The sequence below is a fragment of the Oryctolagus cuniculus genome, chromosome 17 (genome assembly GCF_051225735.1).
Source record: "Oryctolagus cuniculus isolate XC-2025 breed Fujian yellow rabbit chromosome 17, ASM5122573v1, whole genome shotgun sequence".
Taxonomy (NCBI): Eukaryota; Metazoa; Chordata; class Mammalia; order Lagomorpha; family Leporidae; genus Oryctolagus; species Oryctolagus cuniculus.
In genome coordinates, this window is record NC_142883.1 from 34,248,901 (window position 1) to 34,272,642 (window position 23,742).

Below are 23,742 nucleotides of genomic sequence, written 5' to 3' on the forward strand. Positions count from 1 at the left end.
TGTTGTAGAGTGAACCATTTGTGGAGCCATTTGTGAAGTGGACCAGTGGATGGAAATTACTGTGCTTTCTTTATCTTTCCCTCTCTCTCTCTGTATATCTGCCTTAAAAGTAAATAAGTAAATCTAAAAAGAGAAAGAAGGGCTGACACTGTGGCATAGCTGGTAAAACCACCGCCTACAGTGTGGGCATCCCATATAGATGCTGGTTCGAGACCCGGCTGCTCCACTTCTGCTCCAGCTCTCTGCTGTGTCCTGGGAAGGCAGTAGAAGATGGCCCAGGTTCTTGGGCCTCTGCACCTATGTGAAAGACACAGAAGAAGCTTGTGGCTTTGTATCAGACCAGCTCCAGCCATTGCAGCCATTTGGAGAGTGAACCAGCAAATGGAAGATTTCTCTCTGCCTCTGTCTCTCTCTAACTGCCTTTCAAATAAATAAATATTTTTTAAAAAAGAGATAGAAAATGGTAGTTTATTCATTCTGCAAATATTTATTGAACACTGTATGCCCTGCACTCATCTGGGCACTAGGCATCAATCATCAAAGCAGAGAAAAACATCTGCATTCTAGTAGAGGACCAAAGGAGACATAAAATAACTAAGAAATGTCTATAGAATATTAGAAGTTGACAAAGTCTAGGCAAAAAGGAAAGGAGAAAGCAGTGCAGCGTGGTATTTTGGTTTAGAAGTACAGAGAAAAGTAGAAGAACTTTATATTAAAAGCGACTTAAGAAGACAAAACCCTTAGAGTAATGTAGGACAGTGTGATATTATCGAGGCTCACAGAAGAAAGTGCACCAAGGTAGAAGGAATGATCCATAGTCAGATGCTCCTGAGTGAAGTGAACCTGAGGAGAGACAATGACAGTTAAGAAGGTTACTTTGGTGATGTTGATAAGAATAGTTTCAGTAAAGTTGTGCTACTTACTTTTTCTGTTTACGGAGGAAAGATGATAAGGAAAATAGTTACTGCTAAGCTCTTTTTTCTCTAATGTTGTGGAACTAGTGGTAGTTTGATCTTTGGTAAATTTCTAACATCTAGACAGCTCTTTACAGAAAACTTAGTATACTGTTTGGTTTTGCTTTAATGGTCAGTGTGGGAAAGTTTTTGTTTTTTTTTTTTAACTATTATTCAAAAGTCAAATGTTTAAATGATTCATCCTCAGTGCTAATTTTATACTGATAGCAGCAGTGATATGAATCTCAAAGCATGGATGGCAGGAACTAGTCACTTAGGAGGAGGCATTATTTAGATTTAGAAAAGCTAATAAAGAGAATCTGGGATGTGTGGGCGTTATAATCAATTGACTCCAGGTGGAATTCCTAGAGGTTGCTATAGAAAGAAAACTGCCTAAAGAGGAACAGAGGCTGGCGCCGAGGCTCAATAGGCTAATCCTCTGCCTGCGGCGCTGGCACACCGGGTTCTAGTCCTGGTCAGGGCGTCGGATTCTTTCCTGGTTGCTCCTCTCCATTCCAGCTCTCTGCTGTGGCCCGGGAGGGCAGTGGAGGATGGCCCAAGTTCTTTGGCCCTGCACCCCATGGGAGACCAGGAGAAGTACCTGGCTCCTGGCAGCAGCCACGGAAAAAGGAAGATCTGTCTCTCTTTCTCTCACTGTCCACTCTGCCTGTCAAAAAATAAAGAGGAACAGAATTCAGCCCTGACTTTAACTCCATTTAGTTCACTAAGAAAAAGAATATTAATTTAGGTGAAGATTTTGCCTTCCTTATTTAGTTTAATATATTATTCTAGATTTAGAATACATATGATTAAGGAGAGGGGATCAAAATTCAGCATTTAAGGTCTGTCATTCTAACAAGGGCATACTGAGTAGACAGTATCATCATAATATGTGGGCTGCTGAAATGAGGCTGTTCCAGACAAGTCTCTCAAAGTTAATTGATGGAAACTTCCCACCTTCAAAAATTTTATTACCTTAGCAGTGCTCTGGGAAGACTGCTGAGACACAGCTGTGGGTGCTTTGCAGACGCCCACATTGCCAGTGTCAGGAAGGATGTTCTTTTAAACCTCTAATTTATCTAATAATGTATTTAGTGATTTGTGTAGGTTTGGCATTGTGATGAAAGTGCTTCCTGCCTTGGCTCATAACAAGAATCCAGTGTTCAGCCTTAAAATATATATTGTCTTAATATGCATATGGAAGATACCAGCAAGTCAGGTTACAAAAAGATCTGACTAAAATATTATCCTGGCCATCCAACAGAACTTATCCACTCATGAAATTTGAAAATTAATGCAAATTAAATGTTTCTATGCTATAATTATCTGTTTATCAATGGTGGTTTCTGCTTTATAGTAAGATGACAATATGTGGTGCTGAAAGAATGCCAGCTTTCATATTCACTTCCAGTGTGATTCCTTTCCTTTTCTCTAAGGAAATTATGAATTGATTGGATTGATATCAGCCTATAGAGTGGAGATGGAATAACAACCTATAAATAAATATCTTTTTTTAAGATTTTATTTATTTATTTGAGAGAGTGAGTTACAGATAATGAGAGGGAGAGACTGAGAGAGGTCTTCTATCTGTTGGTTCACTCCCCAGGTGGCCGCAACGGCTGGAGCTGTGCCGATGTGAAGCCAGGAGCCAGGTACCACTTCCCAGTCTCCTGTGTGGGTGCAGGGGCCCAAGGACTTGGGCATTCTTTTACTGCTTTCCTAGGCCACAGCAGAGAGCTGGACCGGAAGAGAAGCAGCCAGGACTAGAACTGATGCCCATATGTGATGCTGGTGCCACAGGCAGGATTAACCTACCGTGCCACTGCGCTGGCCCCATATAAATAAATATTTTATGAGAGCTAAGAAATCCTCTCATTTAAAATAAAGCTTTATAACCAGTTTGCAACAGTATTTTAGATGAAGTTAAGATACAGTCATGGCAGAGACTTCCAGACCCAGGATAGGCAGGGCCTGCACTATGCACCTCATAAGCAGGAAGCAGTTACAGAAGAGATGATTCTATGTCCATCAACACCCCTTAGGATTAAGGGCATGGAGTCTCTGAGGGGGGAATGAAATAGGTAGGTTAAAATTGATTAGGTTTGTGAGCTGGAAGACCACGCCTTCACCATGCCCCTGTGTGACCTCATGCCGCTACCTGGCCACACTGGTGCACCCACTGACCAATCAGGTTAATTAACTACTCCCCTTTGGAAGTGTGTCAGGCCTTTCTCTTCCCTTTTCCTTTCCCTGGCCTCTTGCCAGTACAGAGCTGGCTTCAGCCTTGCGCCTTCAGGTCGCGTGTCCTTCACGCCATGCTTCCTGGCCTAGATGCTCCTCCATGTGGCTGGTTCCTGGTACTCATACTCGGTATGAACCCAGATTTATGTCTCTCCTTTACGTAGGGCCCTCACTCTCCTATGCATCTTTAACACTGAATAAAAGTTCCATATGGGAATGCCAGCTGGAGTCTTGCTCAGCTTTCAATCCAGCTTCCTGCCAGTGTGACTGGGAAGGCAGCAGCAGATGGCCTAAGTACTTTGGCCACTGTCATCTGTGTGGGGAGTTCAGGATGGAGTTCCTGGCTCATAACTTCAGCATGGCCCAGATCTGGATATTAGCGGCTGGCCATTTGAGGAGTGAACCACCAAATGGGAGATAGCACTCCCTCTGTGTCTCTGGCTCTCCTTTTCTGTCTTTCAAATAAATAAGTAAATCTTTAAAGAAACAAAAAGAATTAGGCCGGTGCCGCGGCTCACTAGGCTAATCCTCCGCCTGCGGCACCGGCACACCGGGTTCTAGTCCTGGTTGGGGCGCCGGATTCTGTCCCGGTTGCCCCTCTTCCAGTCCAGCTCTCTGCTGTGGCCCAGGAGTGCAGTGGAGGATGGCCCAAGTCCTTGGGCCCTGCACCCACATGGGAGACCAGGAGGAAGCACCTGGCTTCGGATAGGCACAGTGTGCTGGCCGTAGCAGCCATTTCAGGGGTGAACCAACGGAAGGAAGACCTTTCTCTCTGTCTCTCTCTCTCTCTCACTAACTCTGCCTGTCAAAAAAAAAAAAAAAAAAAAAGTTGTCACTTGGGATGCCTGTATTTCATATCTTAATGCCAGTTCAAGTACCAGCTACTCTGTTTCCAATCCAGCTTCCTGCTAATGCTCCTGGAAAGGCAGCAGCAGATGGCCCAAGTGCTTGGGTTTCTGCCACTCATGTAGGAGACCTAAGTGGAGTTGCTGGCCCTGACCTGACCCAGTCCTGGTTTTGTGGGCATTTGGGGAGTAAACCAGTAGATAGAAACTCTCTTATATTCCAAATAAATAAGTGAATCAAATCTTTACTTGAAAAGTAAAGAGAGAGAAAGAGAAATCTTCCATCTGTTGGTTAACCTCTCAGGTGCCTGCAACATTGAGGGCTGGTCCAGGTGGAAGCCAAGGCCTCACACCCAATCTGGGCCTCCCAGGTGGGTGGCAGGGACCCAAGTTTTTAAACTATCGCACTGTGCCTCCCAGGATGCACATTAGCAGGATGCTGGATGGGGAACAGTGTTGGGACTTTACAGACACTCCAGTAGGGGATGCGTGCATCACAAGTGCCTATAACCAGTGACCCGAACTCTTGTTCCCTGATCTTGTTCCCTGATTTGGGTAGTTCTCATAATGATTTAACATTTGTCCCCTTCTTAAACACTACTCCAAGATGTTCAGACAAGCAATAATAATTGGTATAAACTTTGACAGTTACTGACTATTGAAGGCCATTTGATGCAACAATGTTATTTATTTGAAAAACAGAGACAAGCAGAGAGAGAGCTTCCGTCTATAGATTCATTCCTCAAATGCCCACAAAAACCAAGTTCTGAGTTCCAGAAGCCTGGAACTCAATCTAAGTCTCCCAGATAGGTGGCCATCACCTGCTACCTCCCAGGGTATACATTAGCAAGAAACTAGAATTGGAAGCAGAGCCAGGACTCAAACCCGGGCACTGTAATATGGCATGCAGGCATCCCAAGTGAATCTTAACCCCTGCACCTAATGCCTGCCTCACTGTTGTATTTTGTAACTCAAAATATTCCACCAATCATGTTTTAGGCTAGACTGTATTTGAAGTAGGACTGAGGAAGCAAGATTAACCTGCCAAGATAAACATTTGGAGAATAAAGATGATGCTAGCCAATGTGAGCAGCAGGAAAGAACAATCAGAACATTCCTAAAATTGAGTTTTGTGGAGATTTTTGTGCGTCTGAAGAACACTTACTGTGTGCTTAAATCAAGACCCAGTACTGTGTTTATAGAGCTCAGTTTATGAAGTTTGTAATAGAGCCTGGATTTCTGCTTTATAATATTTAACAGTGAGAAAGTCATTAAACACAGAAATTCAAATATTGCATGCATATGTTCATTAATATTAATAACTCTAATGAAGTGGATGTTTTACATATGTGACTAAATTTTAAAATTAAAACTAAGACCTCTAATTAATGACTTTTCACCATTGTTTAAAAGGTGTGTATGTATGTATATATAGACATACATGTTTTATTTATATGACTCAGACATAGATAAACATTTGATTTTTATTTATGTGTACCTAAAATTTCTACTTTGATATCTAAAACAAGTGAATAATTGGTAAATATGAAAACACATTGCCTTTTCTCAGGATGTGAATTGCTTAAAGATGAGTGTGGAAAGCACTTCAAAGTATCTGTTTATATATATAGATATAGATAGATACATATAAACAAAGCATCATATTGGACTACAGTTGAGGGTACTAAAAAGATTAATTTTACTTAAAAAGATCCTGTCCCTCCAAATGACACACATTGCAAAGGTTAAAAAATTTCTAGTCATACTGTATTTCAAGTGTTTTCAACACAGTAACACTTGTAAGCCTCATTTTCCATGAGTATTGGCCCTCTTCTCATATTTACTGTGCTTATTACATTTGCCAAACTTTAAAACCTCCTGTATTGGGATCTTGCAGGCATTTAAGAGAAATGATGAAAGAAAGCAGTTTGCCATGCTATTATCCTGTTAGTCACTCCTAGTAATTCTCTTAAAATGACAAGCACTAATAATAAGCTTTTATTTGAGGGGTATCAAATATTCTCTGATGTGACTATGCTTTAAAATAAATTTGCAATTCTGATTTTTCAGAGATAATCTCTTTCAATTCAGAGTAAAAAATCACAAGTTATTCATACCAAATGTTATAGCTTTCTGACACGCAGGAATAGCTGATGTGGGTGAAGTGTCTAGCTTGATGTTTTAGATCTAGCTATTAGCTAATCCTCCTCCCTACTTCACTGAAAATATTTTATTCTGTCTGACAAAAAGTAAAAAATTGTATTAACTGTGAGTAAAAATGTAGCACAGATGACACCTTAATGAGACTAATGTTTCTTATTACCTCATTCTCTAAGTTTCATACACTTACCTTTGATATATCTGTATCCAAATAGTTTAATAATTACACAAAAGACACCTTTTGCTTTGGGAACTCTGGGGAACAAGATTACAATAAGGTTTTCAGATTATTTTAAATGTAAATTTAAAAACAAAGAACCAGTTAAATGTTCTAACTCTATGCTAAAAGTCTGCTTAAGTGAAATATTTGGAAAATGTCCAGTTAATGAGAGTAAAGCAGGACAGAAAGATTAAGACAAGCAATGCTCACAAAGAATTTAGGTCTGTGAAAGAAAAATTTTATGCACCAAGAAAAATTCAGTTAATCTGAAGCGCATGAAAGGAGAAATATTAACACTGTTTATAAAGCATTTTGATTTTAAAAGGATCTCATCAGCTTATTTCATGGTTGTTTAAAGGGCAGATCTTTCAAGAAATTTGTTTCAGAGCCAGTGATTTGGCACAGCAAGTTAAGCTACCGCCTGTGACACTGTCATCCCATATCAGAGCCCTGGTTCACATCTTGGCTACTCTGCTTCCAGTCTCACTCCCTGCTAATGTGCCTGGGAAGGGGGCAGGAGATGGTCCAAGTGCTTGGGCCCCTGCCATCCATGTGGAAGACCCAGATGGAATTCTAGTTTCTAGCTTGAGCTTGACCCCGGCCATAGCAGCCATTTGGGGAGTGAACCAGCAGATAGAAGATCTCTGTCTCTCTCTTTGTAACATGTTACTGCTTCATAAATAAATAAATGAATACATCTTTCAAAAAATTTATTTTTCACTATAATTAAGATTCAATATATACCAAGAATCTTCAAAAGGTTCACCAAAGGGGCTGGCATTGTGGTGTAGCAGGTAAAGCCACCACCTGTAATGCTAACATCCCATATGTGACACTGGCTGCTGTGCTTCTGATACAGTTCCCTCCTAATGGCCTGGGAAAAGCAGCAGAAGATGGCCCAAGTGCTTGGTCCCCTGCCACCCACGTGGAAGGCCTAAAAGAAGCTCCTTGCTATGGCCTGGCCTAGTCACGGCTGTTGTGGCCATGTGGGGAGTGAGCAAGTAGAAGATTCTCCGTCTTTCCCTCTGTCTGTGTAACTCTGACTTAAAATAATAAATAAATAAATCTTTAAAAAAAAAAAAAGGTTCAGGGGCCAGCACTGTGGTGTAGCAGGTAAAGCTGCCACCTACAGTGCCAGCATCCCATATGGGCGCCGGTTCAAATCCCAGCTGCTCTGCTTCTGATCCAGCTCTCTGCTATGGCCTTCGAAAGCAGTAGAAGATGGCCCAAGGCCTTGGGCCCCCGCACCCACGTGGGAGACCTAGAAGAAGCTCCTGGCTCCTGGCTTCAGATTGGTGCATCTCTGGCCGTTGTGGCCAACTGGGAGTGAACCAATGGATAGAAGGCCTCTCTGCCTCTCAATTTCAATCTCTCTCTGCCTCTTCTCTCTGTGTAACTCTGACTTTCAAATAAAATAAATAAATACTATAAAAAAAAGGCTCACAGAAGGGGCTGGTGCTGTGGCGCAGTAGGTTAAAACCCCAGCCTGCTGCACCAGCATCCCATGTGGGTGCTGCTTCAAGTCCCGGCTGTTCAACTTCCAAGCCAGCTCCCTGCTAATGTGCCTGAGAAAGCAGCAAAGGTGGCCGAAGTGGTTGGGCCTCTGCACCCACATGGGAGACCCGGAAGAATTCCCTGGTTCTTGGCTTTGAATCAGCTCTGTCCATTGCAGCCATTTGGGGAGTGAATGAAAGGATGGAAGATCTCTCTGTGCCTTTCTCTGTATGTCAGCCTTTCAAATAAATAAAATGAATCTTAGGGATTTCAAAAATGTTTTTGAGTAAAATAAACCTCTGTTTTAATTATATCTCCCACAGACTTTTTAAAAACTGTTTTAATTTAAAAGGCAGAGAGAGAGACAAAGAGAGTTTCTATATGCTGTTCATTCCCCAAATGCCCACAATAATGGGCTGGGTCAGGCAGAAGCCAGGGGCCAGGTACTCAATCTGGGTCTTCCATATGGATAGTAGGGACCCAACTACTTGAGCCATCATCTTCCGACTTCCAGGGTGCATATTACCAGAAGGTTAGAATCAGGAGAAAGCTGGACTCCAATCCAGGTGCTACAGTGTAAGATTCAGGTGTCCCAAACAACCATCTTAACTACTGCACCAAATGCCTGCCCCATATGTTACCCGTTTAGATACTGGAGAGCCAAATCCCCTAAACTGATGGACACAGGTTTACGGTTGTGTAGGTGGAGGCCCCAAACTTGGCAGGTGAAAGAGGGAGGGGTCCTGTCACTGTATCCTGATCAAATTTCCGTCTCATAGTTCACCTTCTTCTTTAGTCAGCCTAAGAAATAAATTAGATGGTGATGGTTAAAGGGCTGGTGAAGATATAGGGACAGATCTGCTGTTTTTAACTTCCTTGGATCTTAGAGTCTTGGCAGTTAAGATGCAAAGTTTTGCACTTTCCCAGGTTGACTAAGAAATGCCAGTGGGTGAGGCGGGTGTTTAGGAAAGACAGGGTCCTGAGCTGGTCTGTCCCTGGGGCTCTCCAAGCACTGGCCTCCCCAAGTTTCCCTCCTCCCTGCATCTATTCCTGTTAAATTTGGGGAAATGGCCCAGCAAGGGTGAATGTAGTTCCTGACTCCTCACCTTCATAGCTGTCTTCCAGCCCTGAGCATACAACCTAGGTCAGGGACCTCGGGTCCTGGCCTGAGAACAGAGGGAAATGACTGGCCTGCATCAAACGGGTGCTGAGGCTGCGTGGTTTTTGCCCTGCGTCTCTTCTCATTATGGTTCCTTTCCCCTTTCTACATAAAATTGCTCTCAAATTAAAAAGTTACCCATTTAAAGTATACAGTTCAGTGATTTTAGTAAATTCACAGTTGCTCAACTATCACAAAATAAGCTTTAGAATATTTTTATCACCTCAAAAAAGAAAACCCCTCCCCATTAGGAGTCACTCCCTATTTTCCCTGTATTCTCCAGCACTTAGCTACCGCTACTATTCTTTGTTCACACAGATTCGCCTGTTGCGGACTTTTGCTAGACAGTAAATGAATTCCTGCAGTATGTGGTGTTTGTGATTGGCTTCTGTTACTTACCATGATGTTTTCAAGGTTCATCCATGTGTGGCATATATAAGTGCTTCATTCCTTTTTAAGGCTAAATATTCTATTGTATGAATATAATATATTTTATTTATCTTTCATAAACTGATGGATACTTGGTTAGTTCTACTTTCTGGCTATTATGAGTAATGCTGCTATTCACATTCATGTACAGCATTCATATACAAATTTTTATATGGGTATATGTTTTTATTTCTCATGTGTATATATATATATGTATATATATACACACACACACATTTAGGAGTGGAATTTCTAAGCCTTATGGTAACTTGGAAGTTAAAATGATAAGGAAATGCCAAAGCAGCTGTACATTTTACATTTCCGGTAGCAATATGAGAATTCCAATTTCTCTAGGTGCCATCACTTATTATTACTTGTCTTTTTTGTTTAAAGATGTGTATATATTTATTTTGAAAGAGCAACAGAGGAGGCAGGTCTCTTCTCTCCGCTAGTTCACTCCCCAGATACTCAGAGCATCCAGAGCTGGGCCAGGCTGAAGCCAGGGGCCAGGGAGTCCATCTCTTTCTCACACATGGGTGGCAGGAACCCAAGTAACTGAGCCATCATCTGCTGCTTTAAAGGTACACCATCAGGAAGCTGGATTAGAAGCAGAGAGGCCAGTACTTTAACTGGAACTTCAGTTTGGGATGTAGACATCCCAAGAGGTGGTTTGGTTTGCTGTACCACAATGTCCAACTCCTTGGGTTTTTTTTTTTTTTTTTTTTTTTTCCAGGCAGAGTGGACAGTGAGAGAGACAGACAGAGAAAAGGTCTTCCTTTGCTGTTGGTTCACCCTCCAATGGCCGCTGCGGCCGGCGTGCTGCGGCCAGCGCACCGCACTGACCCGATGGCAGGAGCCAGGTGCTTCTCCTGGTCTTCCATGGGGTGCAGGGCCCAAGCACTTGGGCCATCCTCCACTGCACCCCCTGGCCACAGCAGAGAGCTGTGGAAGAAGAGCGACCGGGACAGAATCCGGCACCCCGACTGGGACTAGAACCCGGTGTGCCGGCGCCATAAGGCGGAGGATTAGCCTAGTGAGCCGCGGCGCCGGCCACTCCTTGTTATTTTTTTAAACATTGAGTTGTAAGCTTTACTTACTTTTATTTGAAAGACAGAGAAATAGAGATGTATTTATTCCCCAAATGTCTTTAACAGCTGTGGTTGGGCCAGCCCGAAGCTGGGTAGCCAAGAACCCAATCTAGCTCTCCCAAGTGGGTAGCAGGGACCCAAGCCCTGAAGCTGTCACCTGCTGCTTCCCAGGGTGCACATTAGCAGGGAGTTGGAGTTGGAAGTGGAGATGAGACCCGAACTCAAACACTCAGATATGGGATGTAGTTAACTCAAGCGGTACCCAACACATCCTAACCATTCTGCCAAATGTCTGCACCATTATGTGTCCTTTTTGTTAGCTGACCTAGTAAGTGTGGAATGTTTTCTCATTGTGGTTTTGATTAGCATTTCCCTAATGAGGGAAATATTAAAAAAAAAAAAAAGCCTGTTTTTCTATACAATTACACTTTCTGACACCAAATGTGTAAGGAGTTTTCACACCAACCAGTTTTCTACAGACTTGAACTGGGATTGGGTGTCTTAAAATTTGACTCGGTTTTGATATCCAGAATTCAAGCAGATCCCACAGATTAAAGGCCCAATCCTGTACAACTGCCTCTGCTTCAGATGGCAGTCAAAGTCTGCGCTCCCAAGTTTCAAACCAACTGCTTATAAATCAAGAGCTCCCAAAACTTCCTTTTTATGCTTAGTAATTTGTTATAATGATTCACAAAAGGGAAGCTGGTTATATGTAATAGTTTATTAAAGCAAGTTATAAGTTTTAGGGGCCGGCGCTGTGGCACAGCAGGATAAAGCCCTGGCCTGAAGCATCAGCATCCCATATCGGTGCCAGTTCTAGTCCTGGCTGCTCCACTTCCAATTCAGCTCTCTGCTATGGCCTGGGATGGCAGTAGAAGATGGCCCAAGGCCAGCACCGCGGCTCAATAGGCTAATCCTCTGCCTGCGGCTCCGGCACCCCGGGTTCTGTCCCAGTTACTCCTCTTGCAGTCCAGCTCTCTGCTGTGGCCCGGGAGGGCAGTGGAGGATGGCCCAAGTGCTTGGGCCCTGCACCCACAAGGGAGACCAGGAGAAACACCTGGCTCCTGGCTATGGATCAGCGCGGTGCGCTGGCCACAGTGCGCTGGCCGCAGTGGCCATTGTGGGGTGAACCAACGGTAAAAGGAAGACCTTTCTCTCTCCTCTCTCTCTCTCACTGTCTAACTCTGCCTGTCAAAAAAAAAAAAAAAAAAAAGAAGAAGAAGAAGAAGAAGAAGATGGCCCAAGTCCTTGGGCCCCTGCACCCATGTGGGAGACCTGGAGGAAGCTCCTGGCTCCTGGCTTCGGATCAGCTCAGTTCCAGCCGTTGCAGCCATCTGGGGAGTGAACCAACAGATGGAAGACCTCTCTCTCTCTCTGTCTCTACCTCTCTCTGTAACTCTTTCAAATAAATAAAATAAATCTTAAAAAAAAAAAAAAAGATACAAATGCTCAGCCAGATGAAGAGATACACCAGCTAAAATCCCAAAGAAGGGCCCCAAACACAGTATACTTTGTCCCCGTGAAATATGGGTTCACCACCCTTCCAGCGTGTGGATATATTTACCAATGTGGAACTTCCTCAAACTCCATCTTTTAGAGATCTCAATAGAGGCTTAATCATGTAGGCATAATTGATTATTAAGTCAGTCTCTACTCTCCCACCCTTCCCTGGAGGAGGAGAGTGGAGCTGAAGAGCTCAAGCTTTTGATCATGGGGCTTGATCTTTCTGGTGGGCAGTCATCACCCTGCAGCTATCCAAAATCTCTCATTAGAAAACACTCCTTATCACCCCAGAAAACTCAAGGGATTTAGGAGTTCTGTGTAGGAACCATGTTCAAAGGCCAAATATTAGTACAAAAGATACTTCTAGTACCTCTATCAATTAGGAAATCACAAGGATTTTAGGAGCTCTGTGTCAGGAATCAGAAGTGAAATATCTACTTTTATATAATATCACAGATGTTGAGCATCTTTTTCATGTGCTTAGTGGCCATTTGTATGTCTTATTTGGAAAAAAAAAAGCCTATTCAGATCAATTGGATTATCTTTTTATTGTTGAGGTATAAGTGTTCTTTGTGTATTATGTATACCAGTCCTTCATTGGATACAAGATCTGCAAATATTTTCTGCCATTTTCTGGATTGTCTTTGCACTTTCTTGATTTGTGGCACATATGTTTAAAAATTTTGATGTAGCTCAATCTAACTTTGTCTTTTTTTGCATGTGCTTTTGGTATCATATCTAAGAAAAGCACTGCCTAATCCAAGATCACAAGGATTTACTCCTGTGTTTTAAGAGTTTTACAATTTAAGCTTTACATTTAAGCTTATAATGTATTTTGGGTTAATTTTTGTATATGGTATAAAGAGGTGATACCTACTGGATTCTTTTACATGTGGATATCTCCTTGTCCTAGTACCATTTGTTAAAAAGATTGTTCTTCACAGTGAATTGTCTCAGCACCCAAGCTGTGATGATCTTCATGTTAGTAAATTCAGTGTCCATTATTTGAACTTTCAACAGAATTGATCAGTCCCTCTTCTAACTACTCTACTGTTTTGATTCTCCAGTTACTTATTTTGCTATTTCTTTTCAGTTTTTGTATGTTCCTTATCTTATGCCAAGCTTCTAAATCTTGGGTTTTCATTGTGGCTGTTAACAAGTTACCACAAAATTTAGTGCATAAAACAATCATTTATTGTTCTCATAGTTTCCTTGGGCCAGGAATTCAGACTAGGCAAACCAGGGTCAGCTTATATTTTTAACTGGAAGACTCCAGTTGGATATTGGTGTCTTCTGAAGGCTTGTGTGTTTACATGTCAAAAAGTTGATGATAGCTGTTGGCTGGGTGGCCGTAGTTCATACCTACATGAATCTGTTCATGTGGTTTCTTCACGTGGACCGGTTTGAGCTTCCTCTCAGCAGGGCGGCTGTGTTTCAAGAACAGGCATGGGGTGAGGGGCGGAGAAGGGACAAGGAAACCAGGGAAAAGGCATTTGGTCTTTTATGACCAAACTTTGTAAGTCACAGAGCATCACTGGTGCTATATTTTTTTTCTTCAAGAGGGAAACATATTTTGCCTCTTCATGGGGAATGGCAAGATTTGAAATAGCATGGGAGACCAGAAATTCTGCTGTGGCCTTTAAAAAAATCCTTTATTATTATTATTTTGCCAAACAACTCTCAACTTTCCATAAAGGCTCAGGCTTGAGGTTGAAGATCTCATTGAGGGGCTGGTGTTGTGGCACAGTGGTTAGGGTACTGCTTGTGATGCCAGCATCTCCTATCAGCATGCCAGTTGGAGTCCTGGCTGCTCAGCTTCCAGTCCAGATCCCTGCTAGTGTGCCTAGAAAAGCATTGAAAGCTGGTGCTAGGTACTTGGGTCCCTGGCATCCATATGGGAGACCAGGATAGAATTCTTGGCTCCTGGCTTCAGCCTGGCCCAATACCAGCTGTTGGGGCCATTTGGGGAGTGAACCAGTGGACAGAAAATCTCTGTCTCTCCCTCTCTCTCTGCCTTTCAAATAAATACATCCTAAAAAAATAATCTCTTTGAGATCCAGTCCAGGTGAAGCCAAGATTCCTTGGATGTGTTTTGTTGATGATAGCTCCTTACCTTTAGTTACGCTTGATCTGAAAACCTCTGAACTGAGACAAATTAACTACATCCTCCTTCCTGCCATTACCCAACAGTGATAAGGCGTAATCTTCTTATTCCAAAATGGAGAAACCAGGAGGCACTGGTCACTGATGCAGAGCAACTGTCTTATTGTCTTGTCTCTTTATGTGATCCTATTCCCATAGTTCTAAATACCATCCAAATTTCCTAACATTCCCGAATGCCACAACAGAATGAGCATTCCACTATTTTATATCTCAATTAGGTATCTCCGATATTTCAAATTTGACATGTTAAAAGGAAGTCTTGTTGTCTACCCAGCTTCCTCTACAAACCTGCCCTTTTCCTGGTTTTCTCATCTAGATAATCCTTCCATTCACCTAGTTGCTCAGACAAAACCCAGGACTCAATTTTAATTCTGTTCTATCTCCCCTCCACACCCAATCACGAGAGAGTTCTGTATTTTCTTTCTCCAAAATGTTCACCTTTTTCTTCCTACCTGGATTATAACAATTTCTTTGTTGTCTCCCTTCAGTCTTACTCCCTTCTAATTTACTTTGACACAGCAGTCAATGTAATATTTTAATTCATGTTTGACTTTGTACTCCCTTGCTCACAATCTGAGTTCTCATTACATTTGGAATAAAACCCAAATTCCTTACCTGTATAAGTAACCGGACTTCGTCTCTCCCTCTGATCTTACCACTTTGCCCCTTTCTCATTTATCTCCCCTGGGCTTCTTTTAATTCTTTGAACATACCAAGCTCTCAAAAGGGGTCTGCACACATGCTGTTCACTTTGCCTGAAATAATTCTCTCCTGACTTCCCCCCTCCCACATTAACAGAGTACTTCCATTTTTCAAGGTATGGCATTTCTGATCATTGCCTCTAAACAGGTATCACCCTCTATATTCTCTGGCATTGTATCCTGCTGGATCCCTTTATAAAACTTATCCCACTTTTAAGTTATATCTTGTTTGTTGATTGGTTTATCCTCTTGCTCCCTAACCAGACTGTAAGTCCCAATACATCAGGTGCCATGTCTGTTACTCACCTGTATCTACCAAGTGCATACCCCATGGTATGCATTCAAATATTTATTGAACATTGTCTAAAGGTATAATTTTACTTTGAGATGTTACAATACATAAATATTAATGTACTCCTAATTATTATTGAAAATAACTTTTGTTTTTCTCTTTCAGTAACTGCCCTTCCTTTTTGGCCGCTGCTTTAGCCCGAGCCACGTCAGATGAAGTTCTTCAGAGTGACCTTTCTGCACATTATATCCCAAAGGAGACAGATGGTGCAGAAGGGACTGTGGGTAGGTAACTATTATCTAGTATTTTTTAAGTTTAAAAATACTAAAATTTTCTCATGCATAGTGATTCACAGAAGATATCTACAAAATAGTAGATCCAGTTGTATTTACTCACTAGTTCATTTTATAGTGGCAGTAGGGGAAACATGCAAATACTTTTTTTCAAATAAATCAATAAAAAGAGTGAAGAGAAAATAATACAAGTATGTTTTGCAAAAGGTAGGGTAGTATGTGGGAGGTAACTGGAGCAAATATCATAATTGTCATAAATTGTCATAAGTAATGGAAGAGTAAAATGAAGCATGTGAAGTCAGTAAACAAATATGAGTGGGTGAGAGTAGGGAGAATTTGAGCAAAACCAATTCAAAAATTTTTAGCTGGCCGGCGCCGCAGCTCACTTGGCTAATCCTTCGCCTGCAGCACCAGCACCCCAGGTTCTAGTCTCGGTTGGGGTGCCGGATTCTGTCCCGGTTGCTCCTCTTCCAGTCCAGCTCTCTGCTGTGGCCCAGGAAGGCAGTGGAGGATAGCCCAAGTGCTTGGGCCCTGCACCCACATAGGAGACCAGGAGGAAGTGCCTGGCTCCTGGCTTCAGATCTGCACAGTGCGCTGGCCATAGTGGCCATTTGGGGGTGAACCAACAGAAGGAAGACCTTTCTCTCTGTCTCTCTCTCTCACTGTCTAACTGCCTGTCAAAAAATAAAACTTAGCTTACTTTTAAGAATCCAAGTAAAAATTAAAAAGCCCAAAATCAGGTTAGCAAAACTTATCAATTATGTTAAAATTAAATCTACCAGATTTAAATAGAGCTCTTTATGATAAATATGTAATTATTATGCATTATTGTATATATTTTTTTCCAGGAAAATTATGAGGAGCATACATATTTGACAGGGTCTAATGAAAATATTTTCATAAAAATTAGATAATTAGGAATTTTAAGGAATATTAAATTTTGCTCTATTTTAAGCATTTGCCTTTCAACATGGTACCTAGGGAGCAGAGCATATATTAGCAAATCAGAGAAGAGAGATTCCAGAGAATGTGAGACAAATATAAACGTAAACATTCCTGTTCTTTATTTCTCTAGATTGCTTCTAACAGAAAACTGGCAAGGAATTACCATGCCTGTTTATAGTGAGTGTGATTGATTCATCTGGAACCAAATTGTTCCAGAGTCAAGATGAATAAAATTCCTTCTACAAAGCGTTGGTCTTTGCTCTGGTACTGATGCATAAAAGTAAATGCTCTATAATGAAAAAATGAGATTAAATTTTGCTTTACTGCATCCAGGGTGATGGCTGACTCAGCTCCAACTCAGTACAATGACATTAACAACTGATGAGTAATTTACAGCTGTGAGGGGGTGGACTGCTACTTTGTATAATTTTCACGTTTTTGTACCCCTTTTTAAATATATTTTTCCATTTCAAGCAGCAATTATTTATATATTGAAGTCCTACATCACTCCTTGCAGAAGGGGAATACCTAGTGTAGTACAGTTGAACTGTCCTACACACCCACTTTGGAAGAATTTTCTGAGCCCCATAGGAAAACAGAAATGAAATAAAGGGCTGTTGTTTGGTGGTATCATTGGTCATTCTGATTTTATATTTTCCCAGGAGATTAGTCAGTGATGTCTCCATGATATTGCTGTGATTCAGACTTATCTAACTAGAATTCTGAACCATTTGCAAATCCTTGATCTGGTTCCCCCAGTCACTCAGTGTGAACCTCGCTGAGCAGCGTCTTTGGGTCAGGTCGTGTTTATTCCCACATCAGAAGGAACAGGTCCTGCTGCCACTGGCTTAAAGGCACTGAAGTCCCTCCTGATGTGCCTTTTATCCCTCTTCTTGTTTCCAAAAAATAGACTTAAAAAAAATCCTTAACTTAATGTTCTTTTCATGTTTATGTCATTCATTATAGAATGTTTTCTATGTGACCTTGCATATCTGATGTGGTACTAATGTAGTTGGGCAGATATAAAACCCAATTTGAAGTATCCCCATGAAAATAAAAAACAAAATGGGAAAATGATTACTAATACAAGGGAAATTTAAAGAATTAAGAAAAGTTTGTGTAAATAAATTTGAAGACCTGGGTATTTTTCTCAAAAAAATAAGTAAACATGGTCTAAGGAAAGACAGATTGAGAAAATTTTCAAGGATGAAAGGAAACAGAATAGATGATTCTACAGGTGAATATTTTCAAATGGTCAAAGACAGATAATTACAATATTATTTTTAAAAAATTCTTTAATTGCACAAAGAAGAAATATTTGCATAGCCTAACAGTCACACCAAGCCTAAGACCAAACAAAAGGAAATGAGACCCATCTTAGTAATCAGTATAAAAAAATCTTAAGCAAAATATTTGTATATTGAGTACAACAGTTAAATCATTCAATGAATATTATATTGAGAGTCTACCATATGTTTAGTGTTGTGATGGGTAAATAGCAGTGAACACAATAAAAATGTTGGGAAGTCTATTAGCATAATTTTTATATTAATAGGTTAAGAAAAAAACAGGATAATCTCTAAAGATGCCAAAAGAAGCATTCAGTAAAATATCCTTCCCAAATTTTAAAAATGTTCTTAATAAAGTAGGACTAGATAAATATGTCTTGGACAAGGTAGGATAAAATTTGGTTCAAACAAAAATCAAGTTTTTATTCTTAATGTATATTCAGAAACTTTTTGGTTGTAGATACCATAAATGCAATTCTAATTGGCTTCAGCGAAACAGATTTTGTTGGTTGCCCTCCAGTGTTAAGGCTACACAGATAGTTTCAAGGTTTCAAATGATGTCAGCAGACCCTGCCATTTCTCCGTCGCAGAGCTGCACACTCTCTGATTTTTATTTTCATACTCCATGGATGGCAGCGTGACTGCTGGGAATGCCAGGTCTTCATTTACCCTAGTTGAGCAGGAAAACAAGAATAGCTTATCTCACCTGCTTTTACATAAGTCAGAGGATCCAGTCTAATCAACCCAACTTGTATAGTTTGCTATTCCTGATGAAGTCACTCACTGTGGCCAGAGGAATGTGATTCTGTAGTAATATTTTAATCATGTTTTACCCAAGTTGAACATGGACTGAGAGTGAAGAAGGAAATATTTGTTAAGTGGAAAATAACACATTAAAACAAAGTTCCAATTAAAAATAGCAAATAAAGAAAATAACTAAGAATAAAGTGATTAAGAAACATGAAGGATCTGGGTTAAAATTCTATTGATCAACAAGAAAAGAATTTAAATGAATGAAACGATATAATTTGTTCCTGGATAGGATTAACTATGAAAAAATATCCATTTTTTTCTGAATTAATTTGTGAACTCAATGTGATTTCAAACACAATGGCAATAAGTTTTTTCTGGACAAACTTGGAAAAATAATTAGAAAGTTCATCTGGAAAAAGAAACATGTCAAACTACCCAAGTTACATTTTTTAAAATTAAGAATAGCTAGGAAAACTAGTCTCCTGATATTAAAACATATTTTAAAGTTAAAATAATTTACCATTGTAGACAGAGAGATGAATGAAGCAGATTAAATAACCAAGAAGTATATAAATATTTTAATATTTTTGTGGTTATTTATATATATAATATTAACAGTTTCCGCATTCATTAATTCAACAAACATCTAACAAGCCCCTGCTGTCTGCTGGGAATTGTACTATGGCTAATCAAGGACAATTAAGACACAGCTTCTCTCTCTAATCTGAGAGATGAAAAACATGGATTTTAGAGCTCTATGTATTGGGATTGAAATGGTTTTACACAGAATGTTGTAGCAAACACCCAGTACATGATATCTGTTGTTACAAAATGTGGTTAAGGGTTTTAATAGTTAAACAAAATGGATTGGGAAGCACAGGAAAGAAGTAACTGAGGAGTATGGACAGATCTAGAGGTTAACTAATTTGAGATGAAACTAATAGTGCTCTCAGCAATTTAATCTGTCTGTACTGACTCAGTGCACTGACAGTACACTTGTGAAAATGTTTTCTCTGGTAGCCACTAGCCAAATAAAGTTATTAAGCCCTTGGAGTATAGCTAATGCGACCAAAAAACTGAATTTTAAATATAAATTTTAATTAATTTAAATAGCTATGTGTGGCCAGTAACTACCTTATTGGACAGTGCAGGTCTATATGCTACAAGTACTATACAACCAAAGAATGAAAACAGTAATTTATATTATTATATGGGAATCTCGAAACTATCCTGATAATTAATATCAGTTATTTGTTTCATTCCACTCCATTCTCTCTGAATTCTGAGTTTCTGAATTCACCTGGTTATTTTAAAATTGAGTCAAATAAAGGCACAGCCATCTCACTATCTGCATCTGGGAGAGACCAGGTGGATTGGAATGATACACATAGATAGTTGCTGACTGAATCTCGTGAGGCAGCTAGTGTTTTAAAAGAAGACTGGGGTTCCTCAGAGCAGTCAAGCTGTTGGGCTGTCTGCTAGCCTGTTTCTTACTTGTACACATCTCCTCAGGCTGTATTTCTTCTTGAACTTTTTTTCTTTCACTTTCAGTGTCCCTTGATTTTCAGTTACACAAAAAATTTTAAAAGGAATTAGGTCATAAGCAGGATTTGCCACCCTGTACTGTGCTAATGAGGAAAGAAAGGAAACAAAAACTTGACACTGGTTTTCTGCATACAGTCATTTTTAAAATCATTTTGAATTTTAAAAGCAGGTAAACACAGTAGTCACAAAGTAAAGCAAAGGCAGAACTGTGATTTAAAAAATGGGAGTCCAAGTTCCCAGGTCGTTCAGGAAAATACAGCATCTCTTCTTTGAGATATGTCTTCTAGATTGGAGGAGGTTTATACAGCTGTTGCTCATCTGACACATTTTCTGAGACCATCAAGCTATATCTGATTCAGTAAATTAAAAACAAAATTTTTATCTGAGATAAAAGAACCACCACTAAAATTCTGGCCTGAGAAAACAAATATTGCAGTAGATGTAATTTGACTGGAGGGCTAAATGATATCAGATGCAATCTCTTCAGTACCATGTAGTAGTGTTGTTTAAAAGGCTTACACATATGGCCATCTACTGAGGGATAGAACATCAGTACCTTTTTCCTTAGAGAAATATACAACTTTTAACCCACTTATTAACCTATTGGCTAAACTACTGCCTAAAACTTTTACAAATAAAGATATCAAATAGCAAAAATGTGTAATTCAGTTCCAGATGATCATCTGCAAGATGGAGAAAGATTAGGGAACTGGTTAAGGAAAAGAAAAGGGAGAAAGAGGGATGAAGACAAATGGTAACCAAGAGAAACTTCTCTTATTCCTGTAGTTTGCCAGCTGTGTCTTCTATGGCCATCCACAGTTCAGTTAACCAGACAGTCGTTCATATTCCAGTCATTCTTCCATGCTCAACAGGAGAGTGGCTCTCTAGGTGATACCCACAAGAGCCTGAGCAGCAGGGAGAGAGAGCACTTCCTGGATTGGAAAAAATCAAGCATAGGAATGGGTCCAGCTGTAGGCAAAAATTTTCTGCTCAAGAAATATGAGGATACTTTAGTGGCCTGATTTTCACCAGATAGGCTGTCATTTTCTTTCTTCAAAAGCATAGAAGGATAAATTTCTTCTGTTAAGAAGGAGCTTGACTAAGGTGACCTACTTTCTGTCTTTACCAAGCGGGCAAATGAAAAGCAGTTTTACAAGGCTCTTCATTGGGGGTTTCTGTGTTTCCTTCACAGAGATTGAGACAGTGAAATTGGCCCGTTCTGTCTTCAGCAAACTACACGAGATTTGTTGCAGCTGGGTGAAAGACTTCCCTCTCCGCAGGAGACCCCAGCTTTATTATGAGACATCAATCCATGCCATCAAAAACATGCGCAGGAAAATGGAGGACAAACATGTCTGCATTCCTGACTTTAATATGCTCTTCAACCTAGAGGTAAAGGGCACTTTTGCAGAGTGAGAGAGATTTCAAAAACACCTTCATGGTCCTACTAGAAAATGAAGTGAACTTCTAATATCGTATCTCTGATAGGTCAGAGTGGGACTAAATGTCTCGTGCTTAAATTTGCATACAGTAGACAACAGAAAAGGGACAATCTGTTATTTTGAATAGGTTCTGATGGTTCAAAATTGGGAAAATTGAAATCTCTCTATTATCCTTTTCTCCCAGAGATACTCAGTTCCCCTTCGTAAAGGCAAGGGGAGTTACGAGTCTCTTGTGTAACCTTTCAGAGCTATTTGATAAACATATACACAAAAAAGAAAACCAGTCTGTCTCAATAATGCTTTTTCTTTTTAAAGGGAACTATTTCTATAGTACAATCAAATGGTGTTTGTTAAGTTCACATATTACAATGTTACTGAAGAAACACAAAGCACAAACATAAAAGAATGAATTAAAGGCTGAGACATTTTCTTATTTCATGTGATTTTCTTTTCAAAATCTTGGTCTCTGAAACAGGAAAGTAGCTAGAATTATATTTCATGAACCTCTGTGACTGACAAATTGGATTCATATGAGCTTTGTCAGCTTAATAACCATTTTCTTATTCTCTTTCTCTATTAAATGTATTATGTTAATACAAACAGAGATGGATTGGTTTCCTTTTCCTGTCATTTGCCTCTTTTCTTCACTCTAGTCCATAACTAAAAAATTAAAATGCAGTAATTTATACAAAGCACAATATTTCCTTCACTTAGCAGCTAAATTTAAATTTTAGCTGTCAAGGTCTAATCAGCAGTGAGGGGTGGGTAGGTAATTAATGCTTACAAAGACAGCTTAGCTGGTATCTTCGGTTTCAGTGCCATGTTCCTGCAAGCGTAATGTACAAGCTCTTTTGTGAAAAACAATCCTGTATCACTACACCTGTTTAAAGAGTCTACTCAAACTAAACAGCATTATTGCTGTTTGTTGGCTTGATTGGTTTTTATTTTGCCTCCTTATTTTAAAATCATCCCAAAAGCCTAAGTCATAAAAGAGAACCTCTTGTTATAGTGAAATAGGATTTGAGGGCAGTTTGGCAATGCATATTTAGAACTATAAATTTTCACACATCCTTTGATTTGGTAATTTCACTTTTGATTATTTGTTACAAGGAAATACAAATGTGGAATAGAAATCTATTTTTTGTTTAACATAAATGCTTGTTTCTAATTAAAAAAATTGGAGGAGTGGGTATTTAGCATGGCAGTTAAGATGCTCACATCCCACATCAGATTTCTTGGATTCAGTTTCCCTGCTCTGGCTCCTGAGTCCAGCATCCTGCTAATGCACACACTGGTAGGCAGTGGTGATTGCTCAAGTAATTGGGTTCCTGCCACCCTTATAGGAAACCTGGATCATATTCCCAACTCCCAGCTTTAACGATTGGAGTGAACTAGCAGACAGAAGATTGCTCTTTCCGTGTCTCTCAAATTAAAACTGGAAATGATCTAAATAATTTAAGGAAGTTATAACTATGATATGCTCATATGATGTATATTTTTAGCCATTTATAATGTCTTCAAATAATACTTAAGTTCATGGGAAAATGTTAATCATATAACAAATGACCAAAAAGTTATAAGCTTTTATGTACAGTGACCCTAATTTTAAATATCTATGTATGAAAAACTGGTTATCTATAGATGGTGGGATTATATGTGTTATTTATTTCTTCTTTACCCTTCTTTGTCCAAATTATCACACATTAGTATGATAAGTAAAACATCAGTAAATATATTTTGTCTCCTTTAAAAGCAGCTGTACTTTTTTAAAAAGAAATTCATTTTACTCCCTTTTGTTTCTTCTGATGCTATAGTTATTTGAGTACTGCCCTAATATAGATAGGAATTATGCATGTCAGGATTATTTCTAGGTAGTTCTGTTTAATCAGTCTCCAATGGTATTGCTTAAATTGCAAAATGACAAGTTGTAATATCCATCTTAAATACAGATTTTTATAACATTTAGGTGTCATTACTCTAAGGACATTTACATTTGGTACTTTTGTAATATACTCTTCAAAAAGAACAGATACACCTGTTTAGTTCCCAAGAGACAGCACTCGCTTCTTGCTTAACAGATGAGAAAGCTGTCTGATTTGCTCAGAATCAATGACAGGTAGACTGCTTTAAGGCTTGCAGAACCTAAGGAAAAAGAAGTCAAAATACTTGTAAATGAAATACATCACTACCATTGATTGTCTAAAGGGAGTTCAGGTTTCAGTGAGAG

At 39.8% G+C, this 23,742-nt stretch overlaps 2 protein-coding genes across 5 annotated transcripts in view; one reads left to right on the forward strand and one right to left on the reverse strand.

Moving 5' to 3' along the window:
- PPM1E (protein phosphatase, Mg2+/Mn2+ dependent 1E) overlaps window positions 1-23,742 on the forward strand; it is a 189,685-nt gene that overhangs the window by 149,196 nt on the left and 16,747 nt on the right. For 2 of the 4 annotated variants that reach the window (XM_051824782.3, XM_051824783.3), the window contains exons 2-3: window positions 15,414-15,532; window positions 21,266-21,465. In XM_051824782.3, the coding sequence (XP_051680742.3) occupies window positions 15,414-15,532; window positions 21,266-21,465 (319 nt within the window). The remainder of the gene's footprint in view (window positions 1-15,413; window positions 15,533-21,265; window positions 21,466-23,742) is intronic. The other 2 variants (XM_089317269.1, XM_089317270.1) reach the window with 1 other exon arrangement.
- The window catches only part of TRIM37 (tripartite motif containing 37), a 171,610-nt gene continuing 166,956 nt past the window's right edge, over window positions 19,089-23,742 (reverse strand). The window contains exon 25 of the mRNA XM_051824777.3: window positions 19,089-21,005. Within this exon, the coding sequence (XP_051680737.3) occupies window positions 20,939-21,005 (67 nt within the window). The 3' untranslated portion in view covers window positions 19,089-20,938. The remainder of the gene's footprint in view (window positions 21,006-23,742) is intronic.